Source organism: Glycine soja, chromosome 4, assembly GCF_004193775.1.
Source record: "Glycine soja cultivar W05 chromosome 4, ASM419377v2, whole genome shotgun sequence".
Classification (NCBI taxonomy): Eukaryota; Viridiplantae; Streptophyta; class Magnoliopsida; order Fabales; family Fabaceae; genus Glycine; species Glycine soja.
Window position 1 is genome coordinate 45284301 of NC_041005.1, and position 12102 is coordinate 45296402.

Sequence of the window (12102 nt, forward strand, 5' to 3'; positions counted from 1 at the left end):
ATAGACCCCTCAAGCTCAATACAAATGTATCCCTAGAAAGGCCCAGTGACTCAGTCAACTCACTCACTGCACGTATATCCTTTGTAAAGAATGGACCAAACAAAAGGATTATAATAATTAATAAGGGATTGTATCATTTACAGTTTGCATCCACTGTCTAAGTAAACTTACGCACCAAATGATATAAACTTTTCAGCTAAGATTAAAACGGGTGCGTGGGGAGTAGAAAAAAAAAAGTTTGCAAAGGGAAAAAATTATCAATTGGAAAATCAAAATAGCATCAGTCTCTATGTTGCCTTACATCTATTTTTATAAAGGTTAAATTATAATTTCAAATCCTCATAATATTTAAATGATATAAAATAATTTAAAAAAAATCTATATATTATAATAAAATAAGAACAAATGTTTATATATTTAATAATTTATAAAATCAAAATTACAAAATTAAAAATATAAGAAAATTATAATTATAATTTAACCTCCTCCACATACGAACAAAATATAAAGAATACACTTTTTCATATAGTTAATTTTAGCATAATCTTTAGCTTTGGTTGAAATTTATTGATAAAGCTTTTAAGCAAAGATCAATCCAAAAAAAGGCAATGAATATGCTAAATGTACCAAGGACCAAGAGAAAATGTACTTGAGTTTTGTGTGTTAACAAGTGTCATGAAAGAAAAGGAGTTTGTTGACTTCTTACAAGTATGAGTGTGAAGATAACAGGCTTCTGATTCGAAACTAACTAGAGTGGCAGAATACACTTTTAAAGAGAGTTTATTCTTCATTCGAAGATTAATGCGAATGCATCACGTAAATTCAAAAACCCGAATGGTGTGATTTACTCTACAATAAATTCTTAAATTATATAGATTAATATTAAAATTGAATAAGTTTTGTAAATTTGGCTATGTAATCACAGCCTATTAGATTAGGTAATTCAAAATATATATTTTTTTTTACTAAAATTGTATTTTTGATTTATTTACTTTTTGATGACTAAAGAATGTTTTTTCGATAATAACTCACTTTAAGGGGGGAAATTTAAACCTATTAGAATAAATATTAAGAATAGAAATTAATTTATTTTTTAAAATAACCAAAAGGGTAAAATGGTAATTGTGTATATTTTTCTATTGAAATTTAAAATCCGGTCCGCCAAAGCAAACATGCAAGGCAATGTTATTTTCGGGGGGTGGTGTGTTCTAAAAAGTAGAAACCCGCCATTACTAGGGCACCATCCCCCAACCAGCCAAAGGCAACACTGCTCCCTACTTTATCCATAAAAAGTCTAGAGAAAATATGCAATAGATCAAACAGCAATAAGCTTCCCACTAATTTGTAAAATGCTAAATCTGGTACTTGCTCTGTTCTATCATTATTAAGATGAGGGATGCACTCCTGCTTTAATCTTTATCTTCGTCCATGTCATCTGCAACAGACCTGCTGCATATAGTGTATAATTCTTAGCTTTTGATAAAATGAACCAAATGTAATCACATTCATTTGCTATTGATCACATGACCTATTCAACAACATATTCTCTTAATCTCGAATAAACAATGAGCTTAAAATTGAGCTGAATGAACTTTGCACCCTAATTTATAAGGCTTCATGCACTCTCAAGTCTCAGACTGATTTATGTAATTAAGCATGTTATACCCTTTTTATTGCAATATTATTTTTATTAAAAATTAATAGATGCACATAAGGCTATTAATATCAGCAATGCTTATACACAAGTAGGATTGAAAGAAATTTTGGGAATATTTAGATGGGCAGGTTGGTTCATGGCTTTCCAGAAGTGAAAAAGATTCTAATAAGTAAGGATCTAAATAGACCATGTTGACACTGAGGCAAGGCAATTTGCAGGAACCAACAGTAATTTTGGTTTTGAATATCTAAATCTAAATGAAGGAGAATCTATTCTTAACAGTAATTTTGGTTTTGAATATCTAAATCTAAATGAAGGAGAATCTATTTTTAACTTCTCAATGACATGTGATTTCAAGATTATGAACAGTTGTGTTAAGAAATGGAAGGGACATCTAATCAACTTATAAGAGTGGAATCTTAAGGTCACAAATTGATTTCTTTTAGTAAAGAACTTGCAAAGATTGCAAGGTGATTCCATAAGGAGAGTCTTGTGCACAACTCAAGGTCTTGATCCTTGATAAAGATGCAAATCCAAGAATCAAGTGGTATCAGCTCATGAGTGATAACATTTGACTTTTAAGAAGAAATTATTGGAGGAAGGCAATTAAAAATCACAAGGTAGTGTCACCCTCATCGGAGATAAGATGTTTAAAAAGGTTAGAAAGGTTGTTTATATAATTTTAGGGGAATCAAAAGGTTTTGAACTGAGAAATAGAGAATCTTGGTGGTGGAATGAAAATGATCAAGAAAAGGTAAGAAACAAAAAGGAGTGTTTTAAGGCATTACTCGAGCGCAATAATGTTGAAAAATTGGCAAGGTATTGAAAAGCTAGATATGAGACAAGGAAAACTATGAGTGAGCCACGATACAAAGTTTTTGAATTTTATTGAGATTGAGTTTGAGGATGGTGAACTTAAGATATATGTGTGCCAAACATAGAGAAAGGAAATCAATAGAATGGGACCAAATAACAAAATTAAATCTGAAGAAACAAAAGTAGTGGTTATAGATCAAAATATCAAAAAGAGAAGCTGTGAAACTTAGTAACAAGAGTTGTGAAAGTGAGGCTGGAGCTTAAAGACCACTACACTATCTAGCCAAAACTTCAATCAAAAGAGAAGCGGGAGCTTCAAGGCTACATAGAGCATTAAGGTTACAGACTCAAATAAACCCAAAATATACCTACTCTTACACTATAAAGAGTGATAAACTGAATGGATTTACTTTTCACTTTAAAACAATTTACAACCCTTACCTCGTTTGTGCAGTTAAATCAGAGTTCTTTGAACTAGCCATGTCATCATCATGATCCGAATCAAAATCTTCACCACTCCATATACGACGTTTTGGCCTTACATCCATGTCCTCCTCTTCCTGAAACCATTTACTGAATAAAATCAAATAAAAAGAGGAAAACTGAAGAGCAACAATATGTGCAACTAGTTAGAGTAACAACCTCTTCTGGAACTTCGATGACCGATGGTGTTGTTTGAAAAGGTGCACTGGGTGCATGGGGAAGCCTGGAAAGTTGTTCCAGTAATGTATTCCTGGAAAATCAATTAAAACAATCCATTTTAATCAAATTTAGCTTCAAGAAAATCCTAGCAATTATACTGGATGTTTGAGTAACAAATAACTAGATGAGAAAGAACAGAAAACATTTGATAAACATTCAACTGTTACCGCACACATCAAGCTAATACTTTAACATGACAGAATAGAATTCCCTTTTTTGGTCTCTAGGGTGATATCATTTACCAGCTAGGTAGGGGGATTTGAAGCTGGCTCCCCAACCATTGGCGGGAAGGTAGGTTATCAGTTATCAATTTGACTATTGCTGAAGTGGCAGTAAACTACTTCTATAACATACTTTGCATATATATTGTAATCTGGAGTAGGAAAGCTCCATGTCAGGTCTGCTGGTAGACATGAAAAGGCATTTGGGTATAGATCATAATCAAAATTGTAAGTTGTAACCACTTCCCAGTGTAAGCCAACCCCCCACCAACACAAACACCCAGAGAGACTTATATGGGCACTATATGCATGACAGCATGAGAAATCGGAAGCTCTAATCCTGCTAAGGTTCAGTCCCTGTCCCCTGGCCTCAGGCACATAGGAGAGAAAACGTGCTATGGTGGCTTTAGATATTTGACATCTAGAACAAATACAATACATGTTTTCAATTCAAACCAACCCAACAGGAAGGGCCATCTTCCAAGTCAAAATTATAGCTTGTTCAGGCATATGCAATTATTAAGAAGATTCTAAAAAGTCAAAGCATCGTATTTGCAGAAAGGATGTGACTTAGCTTCAGAAAAAATATAGTGCATCTGACTAATTAGATTTACAAGTATTAATTAATTATTCATGGCCAATATGTTTTCCTCAATCATGATGAAAAAAGAATTGAAATCAGAATCATCAATTGTGATGCACAAGAAAAGGCAGCTAATGTAAACTCACCGAATTTTTTCCAGATCCCTGGGTGTGTTTAGGTTTTCCATTGTGGATGGCTCAACATGAAGATTATAGTCCGGGCCAAAATATTCATAATATTCATTGTAAGGCAACTTAGGACTAGGCTCCACTCCTACTGCCACTGCAGTCTAAAACAAAGAAAGTGCAAAATAGTAATCAATAACATTATTAGGTCATAACCAAAGTACATTTACATTCCCGTCCAAGTAGGTAAAGAAAGGGACCTCATAACACCAACAACGAGCAACATTGCGAACCGTATATCCTCCCCCACCCAAGACCATTAGAGGGACATTGAATGATCTAAGGAAACGAAGGCAATCTGCATGGCCCTTCACAGTCAAGTTGAAGCAACCCAACCGATCACCAGACAACGAGTCAGCTCCACATTGAAGAACAACTGCATCCGGTTGATAAACATCCATGACTTTTTGAATGATGGGGCGAAACAGACCACGGAAAGTCTCATCATCCAATCCATCATTGAGTGGGACGTTTAGAGAATAATTCTTTCCAGCACCCACCCCAATGTCTTTAATGTGCCCAGTTCCTGGGAAAAAATCCCCAAACTTATGAAATGACACTGTCATCACCCTATCAGTAGTGTAAAATGCCTCCTCAACGCCATCTCCATGGTGAACATCAATATCAATATACAGCACACGCTGACCATCATCAAAGAAAGCATAGTGTGAACAATGAAATCGGAAAAGGAACAAAGGAAATTTAATTTAAATAAAATTAACAAAACAAACACATATATAACAAGTATCAGAGAAGCAGCTTTTGTATAAGTAAAACCATAATTTTGATTTTCACATGCAGAAGAACTACAGAAGAAAAAAAAACGGATAAAATAGGTTTATAGTCCCTCAATATCTGCAAATTCAGTTTTAGTCCCTACATTTACTAAAAGTGATTAGCGTTTGTATGAGTGTTAAGCAAAATTGATTTTGAAGTGATTGTGATTGTTTATTTTAAAAGTAGTAAAACTTGCTATAAATTTTTTTATCTAATACAGAAGCTACTAAAGTTGTTTCATCACAAAATCAAATTCCGGACCAAGAATCAATTCTTCAATGTAATAAAACCAAACATGTGAAAATTCACCTAAAATCACGCTAACTAGTGTTCAACATGATCCTAGATAATCTAACATGAAACCAAACACGCACCTAGAGTCTCTTAATGTACCAAAACGGTGTTTCTTTGGGAACTAGGGGTGTTCATGGATTGCATTGGTACGAGTTCAGGGTAAAATTAAATCCAAACCAATCATATGATGCGGGCACACATTCTAATGCACGTTTTGTGAGAAGTAGGAATTCGGAGTTTTTTTATTCAACGGCCGTTTGGGGGTCTCCCAACGGTAAACCAAATACGCACATCGTCATTGGTTTGCAGTGTAAACAGAAAAGAAAAAGGGAAAAAAATACCCTATGAACTTTGAGAAGTTCTAGAATGCCGAGAACAATGTCGTTAACATAGCAAAACCCGGAGGCCTCGGCCTTCTTGGCGTGGTGCAGGCCGCCGGCCCAATTGATGGCGACGTCGGCGTCTTCGCGGTTGAGGCGGACGGCGGCGCCGATGGAGCCGCCGGCGGAGGCGCGGCAGAAGTCGAAGAGGCCGTCGAAGACGGGGCAGTCCTCGCCGACGTTGAAGCGCTTGAGCTGACGGTAGTGGGAGTGGGAATTCTCGGAGAGGATTTGCGGCGAGACGGTGGAGAGGAAGTCGACGTAGTCGTCGGCGTGGAAGCGGCCGATGTCGGCCTCCGCCGCGGGGAAGGGGCGGTTGACCTGCATGCGGCGGTGGAGGCCGTAGTGAACGATGAGGTTGTGGGCCATGCGAATGCGGTGAGGCTTCATCGGGTGCCCTTGCCCGTAGTAGTAGTCGCCGATGCACGGCTCGTAGAAGTACGTTACTCTCCGCTTCTTCGCGTCCGTGCCCACCGAGGGCAACGAAACGCCACTCTCTGTCTCCGCTCTCTCCCCTCTCGCCATAACACTCCAAACCCTTCTTTCTCCCTCTGCTTCTTCTCACTTCCTCTCTACACAATCCACACTGAACTTTCAAATTTATAAGGCACGCATCCTTTCGTTATTTCTATCATTCCTCAACTATCTCTCAAATCTAGTTAATTGAACTAAAATTTATAAAATTATCAAAATGTCCTCCAATTTTGCAAATTATGACATTTTAATTCTTATCTTTATCAGTTCAAAGATTAAAATAGTTGTATATGATAGTATTTTTTAATTATGCTATAAACTTGAAGTATTTATCAGTTTTATTTAAGATTAAATTTTATTGAGTAATTTAATTAATCATTTCTAATATGATTTTTTTCCCATACCACATTTTTTATTAACATGTAGGGATAGAAATAGGTTGAATATTCAACAAGAATTTATGGTCTAACCTACATTAGGTTCGAGTTAGAATGGATCGGGCCAAACTTTAAAAAAAAAAAAATTCTTGGCATGAACAATAAGTATTTTTCATTGGAGACAATTGTGTTGAATTGGATAAGATTACTATGGGTAGTACAACTCTCCCTCCAAATATATAACACAATTACATAATTAGAACTCAAATTCAAGATCTTTGTTTAATCATCATGCATTACAATTGTAGCAATTTCATTTAGGCATGCAAGGTGCTCAATGAAATGGAGGTTAGAAATTTATACACTTAAAACAATATGCTTTATGGGTATGCTAAATTGGGCATGATAAAGCAAGTTAGGAGCTTCTTCTATCAATCGCCTCATGCAAATTATGTATCCTAAAATTCAAGGATTGTTAGGTATGTATACAATGCTAAAAATTATCGAGACTTTGAGATTTTATGGATAATAAATGAGTTTAGCCTTGCCAATGTTCTAATTGTTTTTGTAAAGTTGAAATAATTTGAATTTTGTAGGCAAGTTTAGGGGTAGGTTTTACTTGTCAAGTTCTCATCCAATGTGGTTATACCTATCTAAATAGTGAATGCTTATGTCAAGGGTGAAAATATGAAAGATGCAAGGAGATTATCTAAGGACATGTCACGGAGGGGAGAAGACATAAGAAGGAGGAAGAGAAAAAAAATGAAGAGAGGAAAAAATAAACAAGGAAGAGACAACAGACTCAATTGTCAAAAATTTCCTATTTGACAATAGTTGTCAAAAATTGTCCCTTCGACGGTAGTGTGTGGTGGAAGCATGTTCAATTTCATATAATTTACACCAACTTTACACTACCAAAGTTATTAGTGGTGTTAGAACACCAAAGGTTAACAAAGTTGCTTGACAACCGATGGTAGGGACTAAAACATAAAATAAAAAAATGCTTGTATAGGAGACAAAATCTTAAGTTTCTATATATAAGGATTAAAATGCAAAGCTTAAACAAGTGTAGGGACAAAAAAGTAATTAAGCCCTAAGAACATTATTTATTTGTTAGTAACTAAGTATTTTTTTTATTTAATATTTAGTTTTTCCTATATTTATCATTGCATATCTCGCTAATTTTTTACCTAAAATATGATTAAAAATTATACAATAAGCAAGGTTAAATTAAGTCACTTCATAAGATTAAAATGAATGTAAAGGAAAAATGAAAAAAAAAGTATAGGAAAAAAATTACGCTTGATTGCACTATTGATCTCTCGGGTAAAGGTACAATTTTGGTCCCCAAGTTTCAATTGTGTAAATTAGGACGTTCAGGTATCATAAATTTTCAATTTTGGTCCCTTCATCAGTCTTTCATAAAAAAATAGATAGATTTTGCTGACATAATACTACATGATAACATGTTAATGGTGTGACAGTTGATGCATTGCATTACACATATGCTAATGATGCTTAATTAAACTTTTAGTTTCTCATGTATCACAATTTTGATGGACCAAAATTGTAATGTTATGTCAACATATGTGTCAGGTAACATGTTAACTTGCACATCATCCTCCAATGTCATGTTATTAAAATATGTTAAAAATTTAAGAGCAAATTGCATTGGCCTCCTCTCTATTTAGAACTTATTACATTCACACCCCCTCCATTCAAATAAATTTCTTTTGCCTCCCTCAAACCACTATCGTTTCTACGATGTTAAGTTGTATGAAAAATATCAAAATAACCCTTATGACTTAGTCCGAATCTCATTAGCCCAAGCACTCATATTTGTTCTCTCAAAATAGAAATCCCAAATCTATTAGGGTTTCTAAAAAAAGGAGTTCAAGTTTGAAACAATCATGTTGTTGGTCTCTCAAGGGAGTATTGTTGGGCGCTGCTGTATTTTAGCGTCATCAATTTGTATTGTTGGCAGAGGGGTTTGGTTGGTGAGCAGTTTGTATTCTTTGTCACTAGATCCTCCTCCATCGCACTCCCTTGTCGTTATTGGCTTCTCATTCTTCATTGCCAAAATATGATGTTGTCGACAACGTAACCTTAGCCCCATGATTATCGTCTCTAGCTTCTTCGACTCAAACATCGTCGCTAATGTTTCTCCTTCTCATAGTTCCTCATTGATGCCATGACCTCCCTTTGATGGATAAAAAATGCAAAAGCAATTATAGGTGTGAGTTGAACGATTCCCTTCTTCAACAACTTTGACTGTTGGGTTCATTTGTACAAATATTACTCATTTTGTTAATTTGTTTTGGGCTTTGTAACAACAATTGATATGGAGCTTTAATTTGTTGGTTAATGAAGTTCAACAATTGACCTAGACAAGGGTCCCTTTGAATTGCCCATTTGATTTGGAGATGTTTGAATTTTTAGTGCTTAGGTTTATGTTTTCAATGTTTTTTATTTTATATTCATCTTGTTATTGCCAAGAACAAACAACTAAAGTTTCTATGTTTTCCACTATTAAAGTTTCCTATCTATCAGTGATGCATCGAAATTCTTGAATATTAAATTCCATGTGATTCAAGGCTACATCCGAAGTAAGGCTACAAGTGTCTAGTTATTCAGAAAGAGGAAAAGGAAAAAAAATAAAACTACAAATTCAATCTCCATGTACAAAATCAAGAAACAGAGATCTTTTAAAAACTGAAAATATGGTTCAATTGAGAGAAGGTGAAAATGAGTCTGTTTTGATTAATGTTTGATATGATTACACTAGTTGCTAAATGAGGCAAGTCAGTATTGAATGGTGGTTGTTGAATGGAGGGTGGAAGAAAAGGGTAAAATTGTTTTTAAATTCCATTAAAGAAGCATGTGCAGTTCACATGATGAATTTTTGTTAATAGAATCTAAACTATAGCGATGCAGGGGATGCCATTGCAACAGAGTTGCAAAAGTTAAGGGTAGCAGTGGGTATACAAACCCAGATCTGCAAACCAGTCTATTCAGCTTGCAAACCGCATAGATAATGAACCTATTTGTTAAAAGTTCATATGGCCATAGGCAAATTTAGGCTCAGAGTATGAAACCCCCAGACTTGCAGACTTAATCTATGGGTTCACAGACTAACCTGATAAACTGAACACATAATGGTTGTTGTTGTGTGTTTTGGGTGATTAAGAGAAACAACACAACTCAATCTTAAACCCCAACTTAGTAACTTACAACTCATAATCTCAAGCCCTTCTTCCTCACATTGCCTCTCCTTCAAGGTCACGTCATTGCGCATTTCTCCGATAGTCGCAATCCAGTCTAGCCACCATCGTGTAGTGTTTATGCCTCTCTTGCAGTTATAGTCGCACTCAAATGCTTCTTCAATTGTTCCTTGCATTGCCTCACCCCTCTTTCAAGGTCATGTCATCGTGCCTTTCTCTGGTCATCACACTCCAGTTCGACCACCGTCGTGCAATGTTCGTACTTTTCTTGCAGTTACAACTCTACCCAGGTCGCACCACCTCCGTCCATATCTCCTGTCATTGTTGTGCTACCGTCACCACACTGTTGTCACTCCACCGTGGCTTGTTTTTGTTCTTGTGATCGTGATCATAAGTGAACAGATAATAGATTTTGTGTGTGTTTCTTTTTCAGATTACTATTTAAGCCCACAAACCAGTCCGCTTAACAACAAACTTTGATAGATCAAATACAAACCTAGAAAAAAAGATCATTTATCTCAAAGACCAAACTTATTCGGTCGGTCTAAAACACGGACATCAAAGATCGGGCCTCAAACAAGCTAGGCTGGTTTGTACACCCACCCCTAGTTACGGGGTTTTATGTAAGGGTAATTTAAATAGTGGGTGTCGGTGTGATAAACACTAATCTGATAGGGTGATTGCAATTTGCTCTAAATTTAATAGAAGACTATTAAATAGACAAAAATCACACAATTGTGATACTTGGAGGACCTAATTTTCTCAATTAAAACCTAATGGACCAAATATGTGTCAAGTAAAATGTTAAATGTCTCATCATCACCCAATGTCATGTCATTAAAACATGCTAAAAATTTAACAGAAGACTGACAAATGGACCAAAATCACACAATTATGATACTTGGAGGACCCATTTCGCAATTAAAACCTTAGGGACCAAAATCACAAAATTCCAATACCTATGGGACCAAAAGTACAATTAAGAAAAAAAATGAAGTACTAAAGTCTAAAATCTAAAATGAATTAATTTAAAAGTTAAAAAATAGTTGATCAAGTTATCAAATAGATTTAGGTTGAAAAGGGATAAATCGAAGAATTGAACCAATTATATTTGGTGTAGTTTGAATTTTAAGGAAAAAAAGCCAATTAACTCAACCAAATTTATTAATTTGATTTGGATTGTTGGATTCATCAAGTCGATCCAATCTAATAAATACCTCTACTTGAAATTTAAAGACTAAAAATATATTAAATGTTGGAAAAGATTAAATCCAAATTTCTAGATATTTTGACGAACTATAACATATTTTATTTGGAAAAAGGAAACAAAAAAATAGGTCATCAAATTCATGTTTAGACAATAAATTTGAGTATAACAAGTGGTGTTTTGTGAAATCAAAATCAAAATAGGAAAGCAATGGTCACACTTATTCCTATTTTTCATTGGCTTCAATGTCTTTCAATTCTATTTTGTTTGTTTTTGTGTTTAAGTTTTATTAATAAAATTTGTGATAAAGACATAGAAAAGGAAAAGAAAAATACCCTATGAACTTTGAGAAGTTCAAGAATGCCAAGAACAATGTCGTTGACGTAGCAAAATCCAGAGGCTTTAGTCTTTTTAGCATGGTGCCAACCCCCAGCCCAATTGATGGTGATGTCGGCATTGGAGCAGTTTAGGCAAACAGCAGCACCGATAGAGCCGCCAGCAGAGACACGACAAAAGTCGAAAAGGCCGTTCAAGATAGGGAAATCCCCACCGATGTTGAAGCGCTTAAGTTGGCAATAGTTGGAATCAAAGTTTTCAGCAAGGATCTGTGGTGAAACAGTGGACAGGAACTCGACATAGTCATCGGAATGGAAGCGGGCAATGTCAACCTTGTCGGCAAGGAAAGGGCGATTGATTTGCATGAGTCGATGTAGCCCATAGTGGACGATGAGGTTGTGGGTAATGTCAACACGAAAAGGATTCATTGGGTACTCTTCACCATGATAGTGGGCGTCGATGTTCGGTTTGTAGAAATATGTCACTCTACGCTTATTTGCATCCATACCCACAGATGGTAATGAAACACCATTCTCTATTTCTGCTCTCTCCCTTGTTGCCATTATTTTCTCTCTTTTCTCTCTACTTCCGTCAACCAAACACTCCAAACCCTTCTCCTCTCTCTCTCTTTCTCTTCTCCTTCTACGACCTAGTGTTTCAAATTTATATGATATGTATAATTTGATTGTTCTAACATTCCAAAACTGTCCCTCAAATTTTAATTAATTGAATTAAATCTTGAAAATTATAAAAATATCCTCTAAATTTTCAAATTATGACATTTTAATTCTTCTCGTTATAAGTTTAAGAGGGGCGTTATCAATACACTTTTTTCAACACATATTCTCTTATTGGTTAAAGTTACTAAAAAC

The 12102-nt window shown here is 35.3% G+C and overlaps 2 protein-coding genes across 3 annotated transcripts; both read right to left on the reverse strand.

Annotated features, from left to right (window-relative positions):
- Window positions 1–1108: 1108 nt before the first annotated feature.
- Window positions 1109–6226, reverse strand: LOC114409862 (histone deacetylase 6-like). 2 transcript variants are annotated; one of them, XM_028373502.1, is made up of 6 exons: window positions 5577–6226; window positions 4365–4805; window positions 4126–4268; window positions 3116–3206; window positions 2915–3033; window positions 1109–1446 (listed from the first exon to the last, which is right to left on the reverse strand). In XM_028373502.1, the coding sequence occupies exons 1-6, from the start codon at window positions 6138–6140 to the stop codon at window positions 1410–1412; spliced, it is 1395 nt and encodes a 464-aa protein (XP_028229303.1). In that variant the 5' UTR covers window positions 6141–6226; the 3' UTR covers window positions 1109–1409. The 2 variants fall into 2 exon arrangements, with proteins under 2 accessions (XP_028229303.1, XP_028229302.1); XM_028373501.1 differs by having other exon boundaries at window positions 1110–1449.
- A 4985-nt stretch (window positions 6227–11211) lies between these two features.
- Window positions 11212–11864, reverse strand: LOC114408209 (histone deacetylase 6-like; the record flags this gene model as incomplete). Its single annotated transcript, XM_028371279.1, has 1 exon — window positions 11212–11864. A coding segment is annotated over exon 1 (582 nt), but the record flags the coding sequence as incomplete, so codon positions are not given.
- Window positions 11865–12102: the final 238 nt, after the last annotated feature.

Bases quoted from the DNA above. Each gene is read 5' to 3' on its own strand.
- LOC114409862 (XM_028373501.1), bottom strand. From the start codon at position 6,140: ATGGCGAGAGGGGAGAGAGCGGAGACAGAGAGTGGCGTTTCGTTGCCC. The intron at 3,207-4,125 runs GTGAGTTTACAT...TTGATTTTCCAG, and splicing joins AGGGATCTGGAAAAAATTCG to GAATACATTACTGGAACAAC. The intron at 3,034-3,115 runs GTTGTTACTCTA...AAATGGTTTCAG, and splicing joins TCATCGAAGTTCCAGAAGAG to GAAGAGGAGGACATGGATGT.